The following is a 12,657-nucleotide window of genomic DNA, read 5'->3' on the forward strand; positions in this document are numbered from 1 at the left end:
TCTCCTACGACGTCCTAACGAGACCCAAGGAAGATGGTGGGGTGGGATTCCCGGACTTCGATACATATTATAGGGCCTCCCAGCTGAGGATTTTGGTCGACCATTTCAACCCTGGGTCAGAAAAGCAGTGGGTAGCACTGGACAATAGGTTACTTGCCCCGGTTACGCTCGATGAGTGGTTGTGGGTTCCCAGAGCGCACATCCCCCGGCATGTTCTAGACCACCCGGTACTGGGTGTCCTGTGGTCTGTCTGGAAGGAGGGGGGTTACTATAGATAGCTCACAACCTGGCCTTCCCCACTAAGTTGCATCTGGGCACCACTATTCATAGCTAAGGTTGCAGAGCCGGCCGCGTATCAGAGGTGGTATGAGGCGGGCCTTGTTAGGGCTTGCCACTTGTGGGTGGGTGGCTCCTTCATGCCCCTTCTGGACCTGGAGGAGGCCCTGGGGCTGGGCAAGCTTTCACCTTTTTGTTACCTCCAACTGAAGGGAGTCCTCTCCGAACCCTCATGGGGGGACACACTCAGGAGGGAACTCACGGACTTCGAGAAAACGATCATCTCCACACGGGGCTCCAGGGGGGTCATATCTCGTTTGTACAAACTTCTCTTGCTTTCGATACCCAGGGATCCACCGCCAGCACGGACACAATGGGAAAAAAATTTGGGCACTGCAATCGATGATAAAAGGTGGACCAAGATGTGCATCCGGGCTCATCGCTCAACGACCTCCCCTCAGTACAGACACCAAGCCCTCAAGGTTTTACACAGATGGCACTACCCCCCACAGTTGATAGCCAGAGTGAGTCCGGGCTACTACCCACACTGCTGGAAATGCAAAAAGAAAAAAGGGAACTACATGCACATGTGGTGGTCTTGCCCGAGGGTGCAGTCATATTGGGGAGAGGTCCTATCCTGGGTTAAGGGGGTGGATGGTGTCTCTAGGCCCCTCTGTCCCTGGTTGCTTCTATTCGGTATTGAGGTGGGTGATGACCAGGAGGACACCCAGGGCCACATGTTGCAGGTCATGCTCGTAGTGGCCAGGTGCTGCTTGGCCCAGAAGTGGAGGAATCCGCACATGCCTGATGAGAGGGAATGGTTAATGAAGGTGCGGACAATATATGGTATCATGTATTAATATCGCCACATATATGGTCGCCGTAAATAATATCGCCGGGAAAATGTCGTGGCGATATTATTTGGGTGACCATATATATGGCGACACGGGCAAAACGACAATTTTTCAGCGATATTTTTGCATGGCGATATTTTTGTGGCGACATTATTACATGAAACCCAATATATGACTTAGCATTTTTAACCCACATCCTGGATGAATCCAGATCCAACATTGAGGAACTCTGGCTTCCCTTCTTTGAAAAGTATGAGCGATCGACCTGAGGGGTGAGCCCATGAACTGTTGGCCTGTTTGGGTTTTGAGTCCAGAGGAAATGGAGGACCTACTAGGTATCCGTTGTACAAGGCACGCGCTCCCCCCCCGTGGGGTGCTGCTAGGGTGAGCCCTAGACTATGTGTGCACTAATCTATTCAACAGTCCGAACTCGAAAAATGCATAACGCGTCCCTGCAAGATAAGCTTGAAATCGGCACCTGTTCACTGGCTAGGGGAGGGTGGGAGAGGGTTGGGGGGGGGAAGGGTTAATGTTTGAACGTTTTTTCTGGGAATGGCATCGGATTGAAATGACATGTTTGTTGTAATAACCTTAAAAAAATGCTAATAAAAACTATATTTAAAAAAAAAAGCCACGATAGATGCAGAGAGGGGCATATCCCCCGGAGGGGCGGAGATGGGGGGAGTGAAAGGCTTTTCCAAGAGAGGCTTTCTTCACCAAATCAGAGTGCCACGTTTCCAACATACACATTTTCTTGTTGGTGGCTGACAAAGTCACATTAAAAGTCCCTTTAGGTGCTGGTTTTGGTTCTGTTCAGCTTTACGTGGGTCTCGTTGCTGCGCTCACTTGCTGAAGGCCTTTCCAAGCGGTCTCTTTGGCGAATAATAATAAGAAAGTTAGACATGCACATCTCCGAAGCGGAAACTCATCAATCTGGCTTTCGGCTTCCGTACCAAGTGCAAGTTGTCTCAAATAACTGCTGCGCACCAGGGGTGTTGCTAGGTCTGGAAAAGATCTGGGGCTATGCTAATTCTGGGACTGTCAGGACTGGGGGCTAGCTAGCCTTTTTGGTTATAACCCCTGGGCTTCTATCCGGGGCTACAACCAAAAGACCCAGGGCTATAGCCCCCTCAGCACCCCCTAGCAACGCCTCTGCTGCACACCCTCACTTCCATTCTGATATGTGTGTGTGGGGGGAGGGAGGGTATGGTTATTGTCCAACGTGTACCTTCGGAGCCCAGAGGTATGTAATGTCTGTGCTGGAACACCCGCGCCAGGGTTCCTGCACAGACTACGCATTGCAACATTCTGATACTGGTGGATCCCTAATGCGCAATCTCTGAAAAGCTATTCTCTACATACTGTGGATGGGGCATGTCGCATTTCTTGAAAGGTTGCCCGGTGCTCGGGTCTCAACAGGATTTCGGGGCTCACGCTCCTGGGGCATTAAAAAAAAAAACAAGATTACTATCACTGCGGCTGTTTACAGTCTCAAAGCTGCAAACAAGCAACTGTTGGTACAAATGTGTTCCGAATAGGATGTTGAACAGCAGCCGTGCTAAATAAAATGAACTCCATAATGTTTTTTTCTGAGAAAGTATATTCACCTTCGTCACAGGAAACGCGGAGCTGAAGAATGTGCTTTTATTTTCTGAAGTGAACTTTAGAGTGCATTTGCGGAAATAAACACATAATTGGAATTCATGATACCAAGCTGGTGCCCTCGGCAGGTATTTATCAATGACAGCCATATTGCTTCCCTGCTTCCCTTTTATTTGGAACTGCTCAGGAGGAAGTTGAATTAAGGGCCTCTTTCTTTTACACGCCCCCTCCGTTCAGCACGCTTGGTAATTGGGCCTTTTGAACGGATGGGTGTGGCTGAAATCAGGCAGGGCCTGTCTTATCCTGCCTCCCTGCACCTTTCAGTTCTCCCGGCCTTTGTTCCCTATTGTTGCATGTCACCCTTCCTGGGGAGCATGGTAGCTTCCAGGAACTGTATCATGTCACATGATAGTAACCATGTGACCAAGCTAATAAAAGAGACGAGCCGTTTCCGGCTCGTCAGTCGAACCAAGAGCTGACTCCTGTGTGAAGCACCATGCAGGTGCCATGCAGTATGCCAAGGCCTGCCACGTGGCATCCGGACGGTGCCCCTACTGGGCAATGCCGTCCCTTGTGAATGGTCTCACCATGTGATCATGGCCGCTGGGAGAACCCCGGCCTGGGTGCCCCCAGAGCCAGGGCTGCAGTTTTGGGTGCCCCCAGTAAGGGTGCCCCCTGCTGAATGTCAGCTGCGTGAGCACAGCCCCAAAGGTATCCGTCGGGTGATCCCGACATCTGCCTTGCTGTGTTAGAGGGACAGCGCGTTGTTTCCCTGCGTGCAGTTGTCAGAGGCATAAAGGCCAAAGGCCCAGGAGCACATCTAGAGGGATGGGCATGGGTAAGATGTATCTCGAAGCCACAAGGGACCGGGAGTGTTATCGGTGTATACACTCTGCAGAGAAGCTGTCTTAATCAGCCCAGTTTTGTTCTACTGCTGCACTGTCCTTTAAACTTCACCTAGTTTGCTGGCTTGTGTGCGGCCCTGTTAGAGGGATTTTTTTTATCTGTTGCGTAATTGTTATTTTCTTTATTAGTTGCGTATTTATAACGTGCTTAAATACCCAGAGGTTTCTAAGCGCGGACCCAGGGCTCGAACCTGTGTTGCTTCATGTCGTCTTGCTTGCAAGGCAAACACGTTTCCACTGAGCTACCATCCCGTGACACTCTTGAGTGCCATTGGTCGGTGACATCTTTGTGAGGGTGCGGGGTCAGGCTATTTCTTCACGTTTGTGCTGCATTGTCAAAGGTCTTTTGTTAAAGAATTTGGTGTTAAGGCTGGGGAAAGAAATGCTTTACCTGAAAGCGAGAGCTTTACATGAATTCTAGTTTTGGCTCAAAGGATGTATCAGAGTCTGAACACCGCGTGGTGGCCAATTATTCTCCAGCCTGTCTGGCAGTCATCCTGGGTGGTTTCCTACCACCAACTTTTTTTCGGAATGTGTCACTTTATTGTATTGGCTGCTGTTCCTCCTGCCTTTCACTGCTCCCTCCTGCATTCAGGGCCCTGTACATGCCATTTAGGCCTAATCAGCATTTGTTTAATTGCAAAGGTACAGTCCTCTTCCTATAACCAATGCCATTTATGCAAGGAAGCACCACAGTCAACCCCCACAATGCTATCTACCTGTACCCGCACTGTACCTTGGATACCAGCTTCAGAACTGGTGCTCAGATCAAATTGGTGCTTCTGGCTCTTCATTTTATCCAGGGCATCTGGGGCTAAAACATGAAAGTAATGCACGTTTCTTGTGTTGAACATGCCATGTGCTGTTGCCAGCTGCACTAGCCTACACATTTTGCACGCTCAAACCTTAGGCAGCAGAGCTATTTCACACAGATCTCAAAGTGTCAGTCCTTAGGCATTAGATCGATTCTACATGTCAAAGACCGTAGCCAGCAGAACTATCGCACAGGATACACATGCCTCACGAGCTCAGGTTAATTCAGCAGAGCTATCCTTCCTGTGACACAGATCGCAGAGGATGTGGCTTTTTTATTTTATTTTATTGTTTAGAGTGCAGGCCTAACTTGAGAGCAGCGCAGAGCTCCACAGTGTGTGGGTAGCCAGCTTTTGGCCTAGCATCTTTAAACAGTAGCGCAGTACTGTGAGTGGCGATAGACAACTGCACTATGCTACAGGGATAATGCTTTATGATGCCACTTCCCGTGATGTCAAGGACGGGGGTCAAATGACTTCACTTCCTGTGATGTCACGGTGTCAAATGACGTCACTTCCTGTGATGTCACATGGGGTCAGGGGTCAAACAACATAATTTCCTGTGATGTCAATCGGGCGGGGGGTCAAACAACATCACTTCCTCTGATGTAATTCAGAGGCGGGCGTGTGATGTCACTTCTGCTACCCTTTGGCATTTTGGTGAAATGACATCCCTGGCAGCTTTCAGTGTACAGGCCAATGAGAGTGCTACATATCATCATGACACAACATAGATGGCAATGGGATCCAGTTCCTGCTGAGGTAGGCTTAACGGAGCTCAGCAGAGGGTGCCACAGACATGCACAAACCCTGCAGAATACAATGGGGCTATAAACAGAGATCAGCAAGGGTGGTCTGCGTGTTGGCCTGACTTCCGAGCTGTTCATTACCTCCATCTTGGATGTTTCCCCAGCCAGTGACCCAACACTTCATTCCGGCAGGGAAGTGGACCGAGGGGGCAGGCAGGCAGACGGGCCGGATGTAGCTGGTGTACTGTACAGGAGCCGCCAGCTCAAGGAGGGCGATGTCCCCACTGGATCCTTCCGAGGTGTAGTTTGAGTTGATGATCACTCTCTTGGGAGTGGTGGAGATCACGTTGGGGTTGACGTTGTTTTGGGAGAGCTGGTAGGCTCCCAGGTACACCCGGAAAACAGAGAGATCAAATGGCCCGCTGAAAAGGAGCACACACAAAAGTCACAACTGCTGCTCTAAGAGACCTTTTTGGAAATAAAAGGTGTACAATTTAATAATAAAAAAGATACATCAATTTGTGTCACATACATTTTCCAACAGTCATTTTACACTCTAAATGGTTACATTTTTGAAATATGAAAAATATATTATGACAGCAACCCACACTAATATTAAAGAAAACACTGATTCTGACCAGAAACATTCACAATTAATATCTGAGTGAGTACTAAAATGAGCACACCTTTTATTAATCATGTTTGTATAAATCGTTGCTTCTGTCCCAATTTATGTGTTTTTTTCTGATGGTGTTAGTTGCTTTTCTATTGAGTATTGTTGATAAGGTCATAGTTACAATTTACATATCTGGTTTGTTCTTTCAATGATATATTTTGTTTAGCAAATTATGGTCTACAGTGTCTTCACCACTAAATACAACTTTTTTACAACACAAGTATGTTATTTTAATGAAACAGTGTAACTTATTGTTTCATTAAAATAACATTGTCATAACATTTAAAATGTAAACCTAGCTGAACCATCAGTTCAACGTTTTTTGTTCAGTCGTTATTCAATTTGTATTCATCCATCTTGGTACGCTACTAGGTAGAGCGCTCCCCGACATAGCTACAATACCATATACAATTTAACATGGCGGTCTTGAAGACTTGAGATGTTAGTCCTTGAGTGTTTATGGTCTCAATGTGCAGAATACCACAGTGGTAGGGCACCAGGCACCATTCCTCTACATATAGCCACAAGGCCATATTCAATCCAAGACAGCACTGAGTAAAAACAAGCACTGACAAAGCCAATAGTTTTGGCAGTTTGTTGTTCTTTGTATTTTCGCATTTCGAGGTTTCAAAGGAGAATGCAATAGGAGGTGCAGGTGTGCAAGGGAAGGAGATGGGGAATAGAGCAAGGGAGGAAGCCATTGGTAGAGGGTGCCATGGATGACGAGCAAGAGGGATTATGGGCGAGAAAGGATGAGAGTGAGAGGGTAAGAAATAACATGAGTGTGTGAGGGGAAAGATGAGAGGGGATACAGAGAGGGGTGCATGGAGGAAAAGGGGAGTACAGTGTGGGTGGGGGAATGGAGGAATTAGCGTGGGTGGGGGAATAGAGGGGGTAAGGTGAGGGTGGGTGGGTGTATGGGGGAATGGACAGATTAGGGTGGGATAGCATGGGTGGGTGGAACGCACTGCCACCTGCACTCTGAGGTGAAAGCTCACACCTAGCCTTTAGAAAAGCTGCCAAAACACTACCCTTCACATAACCACGCCACACCTCAGCTACCCAACCGACACCTGCTTGAATGCATAATGTAATTTACTGTCTCACCTAAATGCATAATGTATTTTACTGCTCCCTGTATTGTATTGTAACTAAGTGTAACTACAAGTAATCGCGCCGCGATGGGCTGCCTGTGCGCTATACGAGTGCAAAAATAAATAAATAAATAAATAAATAAAATAGAGGGGGAAGGCGTGGATGGGGCTAGAGAAAGAGGGGTAGGGTGTATGGGTGGTGGTAAAGAGAGGGGATAGGGTTGAGTAGAATGAGACGGGTAGAGTGAGAGGGTGTAGACAGAGGCGGTATGGTGGGTGTAAGACAAAGTGGGGGTGAGATGGGTGGGGTTGGAAAGGGGGGTGGATGGGGAGAGAGGGAGTTTTGACTAGAGAGAGTAGGGCTAGGGTGCATGGGGTAAAGATGGTGGGGCCATGGTGGGTGTAGCATGGGTGTGGGGTATAGCGAGTGGAGGAAGGGGGAGTGGAAGGGGCTAGGGAGAGTGGTGATAGGGTGGGGGTAGAGCAAGTGGGGTTTGGGTGTAAAGGGGAGAGAGAGATGAGGGTGGGTCTCTGTGTGGGGTTAGACAGAGTGGGGAAGGGTTGCTGGGGAAGAGTAGGGTGGGAGGGGATAGAGAGAGTGGGTGGTCTTAGACAGAGTTATGGGGTTAGAGGGAGTGGTGCAGGTGGCGGTGGAAAGAGTGCTGCGTAGTGGGTGAGGACAGAGAGAGTAAGGTGAGGTGGGAGGGTGGGTGTAGACAGGGCAGGGTGGTTGGGTGAGAAAGTAGGGTGGGTGGTGTAGAGTGTGGGTGGTATGGGTGTAGAGAGAGTGAGGTGGATGGATCGGGGTGTTAGAGGGGGGGCTGAGGAACGGTGGGTGGATGGGGTAGCAAGAGTGGGGTAGGGTGGGTGTGGGTAGAGAGAGTGGGGGTAAAGTGGATGGGCGTAGGGAGAGTGGGGATAGAAAGTGGGGGATGGGTTGGTGGGAGTGGGCACAGAGAGTGGGGGAAGGGTGGCTCGGGAGGGGTAGAGAGATTGGGGTTGGGTGGGTGGTTTTAGAGAGTATGGGGTAAAGAGAGTGTGAGGTGGGTGGGTGAGGGTAGAGAAGTTGTGGTGAGTGGCTGAGAGAGGGGTGGGTGGGGTGGTAGAGCGTGGGGTGGGTTGGGTATATGGCATAGAGAATGTAGGGGGGTTGATAGGTTTAGAGAGAAAGGGTGTGGGTAGAGAGTGTGGGGCGGGCTGTGTGGTGGTAGAGAGGGTGGAGTTTGTAGAGAGAGTGGTGGTGGGTGGGTGGGGTAGAGAGAGTGGAATGGGTGGGGTAAGAGAGAGTGTGGTAGGGTGGGTGTGGGTAGGGAGAGTGGGGATAGAAAGTGGGGGATGGGTTGGTGGGAGTGGGTACAGAGAGTGGGGGAAGGGTGGGTCGGGAGGGGTAGAGAGAGTGGGGTTGGGTGGGTGGTTTTAGAGAGTGTGGGGTGGATGGGGTAAAGAGAGTGTGGGGTGGGTGGGTGAGGGTAGAGGGTGTGTGATGAGTGGCTGAGAGAGGGGTGGGTGGGGTGGTAGAGAATGTGGTGGGGTGGGTGTATGGCATAGAGAAAGTAGGGGGTTGATAGGTTTAGAGAGAAAGTGTGTGGTGGTAGAGAGGGTGGAGTTTGTAGAGAGAGTGGAGGTGGGTGGGTGGGGTAGAGAGAGTGGGGTGGAGTGGGTGGGGGCTGTGAGCATGGGGGTGGAGTGGCTGAGGCTAAAGATAGTGGTGGTAAACCAAGCCCAGCCATCACATGTAATGAGGATGGGGTGGGTGGTGGTACAGAGAGTGGGCAGGGGTTAAGGTGGGTGTAGAAAGTCAGCTTTGAGAGGACTAAAAGAACAAAATTAGCCCACGTATACATGAAATAGCCTAAAATAGCCCACTGCAGCAAACTTACAAATGACTGCCAGCTAGGAAATGGAAATCCTAGCGCCAACTTGTTGCTTACAGGGCTGCTGATTGGAGCAAATACTGTTAGGGAACTCTTCATTGGGTAGTAGGGGGGGGGGGTTGGGAAACGAGCTGCTTGTAGCTACAGCAACCAGTTTAGAACTCCCCACGCCCCTTCTCTCTCTCGCTTCTGTGGCACAAGTGCCACAAACCTTCGCCGAAACCAATACATTCCAGTGGTTACTTCCGCCTAGCCGTATGGCTGTTAGGAGAACTGGACATATACTTTTAATGTATCTAATATGCGAGCAGACCTTTTCCTCTAGAGTAGAAGAGAGCTCCCCGTTAGCCTGGCCTTTGCTTTGTGTTTTGTGTTTTGCAGAGACTGGGGCCGGACAGGGGCTGTCAGGCCGTTGTGCATTCTATTCGGGCCCATGAGACATTATTTCTCTGACAATCAGAAGGTCGTTTATTCTTCACACAGTTTGAACTAACGTTTTTTTAAATATCTTTCAACTAGGTGCAATACGTCACACCTTATTTTTTTTTAAGTGGCGCATTGGACATAACGCTGTGTTCATGAAATTAAAGATTGCGCTATTTTGGCGACCAATCCCACAAATATGTGTTGCCTTTGTGCAATAAGGTGCCGACCTTTTATACTTTTGCTAACTCTACTTGGGATTAAATAGGGACTGGACCAGTGATGCACATTTCTATTGACGTCTTTGTATACTCTAGACACTGACAGAAACTAATAGACTGACACTCGGGAGTTTATATGAAAATTAGACTTGTGCACATTCTGTGAACTGCAAGTGTTGTGGCCCACTCCCGGGTCTTTGTCCCAAAACCCAAGGTGTCTTTGTCCGTCGACAAAGCGTTATAAAAGATTGGCTTGAATTGTGTATTTCTCAAGCCATATTTTATAAGCATAGAAATGTTACATATTTCTATGTTTATAAAAGATGGCTTAAAACGTACACCATTTTTTCCAACAGACAAAGACGCCTCGGGCTCAGTGATCTGTGTTCTGCTCTGCAGAGCAGAGAGATCACAGAGCCTGTGGCGTCTTTGAGTCTCTGCGAATCCGGTGGTTCTGTGATCTAATCTGCAGATAAGATCACATAGCCCGTGGGTTCCCTGAGGGTCAGTGACCTGGGGAGGGCAGAAAAAGGAAACATAACTTCCTCTTGTGATCCCTCATTCGAGGGGTCACAAGAGGAAGTTACAGTGACTGACAGAAGCTGTGGGTGGCTGGCACTTCTGTCAGCTTGCCTGACATTAAAATTGTGGGTGCATCTCCCGTTGCAGCTACGGCCGTGGCAGGATGTGTCCCTCCATGGCGTGGTGGGACCGGCCCCACTTTTTGGAGACTGCCGGGGCCTGGCCCCGGCTGGCACCTTTTTCACTTAAAGCACTGGAAGCAGGTCACTCAGTAACAATTGGTACCCAGTCAATTTACCGAAAACATTGCACAGTGGTACATTTCACAGAGTACCATAATACTGAAAAATACCCAAAACATTAAATATATATATATATATATATATATATATATATATATATATATATATATATATATATAGGGTAGTGTGGTAAGGGGTTAAAATGGGTCAGAATGGGGATGGGGTGGCGCTATAGGGGTAAAAAAACGAGTGGCTTCGGGGGACACCTCATATAAGAAAAAACATTCAGTGTTTTTCGGTATTTTGCCCTCGATTAAATGTACCACTCTGCAATGTCCGTCGGTAAAACCACATATAACCTAACAATTATGTTTATACTTTATAGATTGTTTTGGAGTGATTTAAAACGTCTTGGGAAAAGTTTGTTCTAGGCCTTTTTGGGGGCCATCAGCTGGACGCACTTTGGGCTTGCAAAGCTTGTTTTGAACTCGATAAAGTCTTGGAAAGCTTGTCCTGGTCTTGTGGAGCTTTTTGTGAACGTATTAAGCCTTGAAAATACGTTCAGAACTGTGTTAAGAATAAGGAACGTGGGCATCCGTACTTGTGAAGCTAGTTCTGAGTTAGATTAAGCATAAGGAATTTGGACATTAGATGACTTCGATATAAATGGCACTTTATAAGAAAGAACACGTGCAGTTCACTTTGTGCTCTGAGAAGACATCTGTGCAACAGTCTAGTTTTGAACGAATTCCTGTTTGACATCGATTTAAGAAGATGGTGTCAGAGCAGAGATACATATTATCTTTTAGGGGTGTTAATTTAAGGTAATCTAACTGGCAGTTTGTGTAAAGTGTGTCATATACAGCGGAAAACACTATGAGCTTGATTTACCGACGTGTTTTATGATGGCGCAATCCCATAGGAAAACGCTCTGTGAATCCGGCCATATACATATATAGAAGAATGCATTGATAATTCCTTAAATTAGGGACTCAACGACCAGCACAATTCCCTGCTCTCATTCAAAATATTCTTTTAATCAGGGCCATTTTTTTGTATGTGTTATTTAATAATGTAAACAAAGTATATCAAGCGACTGAATGGATTCTCATTTCAAAGAAGTAGTGGGAGGAACTTAGTCCCAACAGCACTGAAAACGTAAAAGTTGCACAGTCACGTTCCATATAGCACTTTGCAGAATGAGCTTATTGCCTAAAGTGAGAACATGTAGCCATGGGCCTGTATTTTCAGCTGGGGCTCTACTCTCAGCTTCCCCACTTGCCAAAAATGTGTGATCACTACTTTCATGGAGTTCTTTCAACCTGTACAAATCAGGAGTGCTTTTAGAGACTGAAAAACCTCTAGTATTTACTGCTGTACAAAAACTGACTCGCGTTCCGGATGTTTGCTACATGGACATGTAGTTTGGGCTATTTGGTGGTACTGAAAGTGCTACCTTTCAGCCAAAACTATTGTCATTAAAGTACAAGCTTTAACATAATAGCTTCAAATATGGGCTTTGAATGAGGGTCTTTTCCAATGGAGATGACATTTGAGGAGGGATACACATTTGTAATCCCTCCCATTCCCTGCCCCTAGCCATGCTAATCCCTTTGGCTAATCACATCCATTCCTGCCCATCTCAGAACTCTTTGAGCTGTGAGCTCTTCCATGGAGGGCAGCCATCTTGCATGACTGTCTCTAAGGAAGCTCTCTGGAAACAAGGCAAAACTAGCAGCCTTCTTCGAATAGGAAAGATACCATGTATCTTTAAAATAGCTAAAGTAATTTGCATTTTGGGAGCTTTTTATTTTTTGCAGTGACAAACATGTTGCATGTTCTGCATTTTTTCCATCTTTGATGAACCACTTTTTTTCATCAATGCATACTCTATATCACTGCAGTCAGAGATCCATAAAAGAATTCAAGATGAAGCTAGTCTGTAGCCGGATACCTCGCGCTGGATATTGGATTGATTTGGTATCTTCACATATGGTTTGATTTCAGTATGGTTTATTTTGTGTTACAAGTGGTCAGCCGACACGTGTTTCGACCCCTCAGGGTTTTTTTCAAGGCTGGTAGGTTTACAGACAGGTATATATGTGAATAGGTGACATATGGTTAGAGTGATAAGAAGTGGACCTTCCATTGGTTCATATTTACAAATTGAACATGTTTATCACACACATTAACATCATTTAAACACATGGTTAGCATATATATAGATCAGTTGATAACAAGATAGTAAGATAACAGTCCCATGGGAAGAAAAGGGAGGGAAGGAAGAGACGTATTACTGTTAGTTCCTTGGTAGTCTAGGGGTTTGTTTAGTACAATTTATGTCTGTTTGAGGCTGTAGGTTTTATTAGTTGGGTTATGGGCTTACCTAGGTTTGTTGTTTTATCCC

The 12,657-nt window shown here is 47.2% G+C and overlaps 1 protein-coding gene across 1 annotated transcript in view; it reads right to left on the bottom strand.

Annotated features, from left to right (window-relative positions):
- Positions 1-12,657, bottom strand: part of LOC138579984 (serine protease 33-like) — a 92,025-nt gene that overhangs the window by 47,645 nt on the left and 31,723 nt on the right. Inside the window, exon 4 of the mRNA XM_069650213.1 lies at positions 5,340-5,620. Coding sequence (XP_069506314.1) covers positions 5,340-5,620 — 281 coding nt within the window. The remainder of the gene's footprint in view (positions 1-5,339; positions 5,621-12,657) is intronic.

Source organism: Ambystoma mexicanum, chromosome 3p, assembly GCF_040938575.1.
Source record: "Ambystoma mexicanum isolate Mex_15411 chromosome 3p, UKY_AmexF1_1, whole genome shotgun sequence".
In the NCBI taxonomy this organism is placed as follows: Eukaryota; Metazoa; Chordata; class Amphibia; order Caudata; family Ambystomatidae; genus Ambystoma; species Ambystoma mexicanum.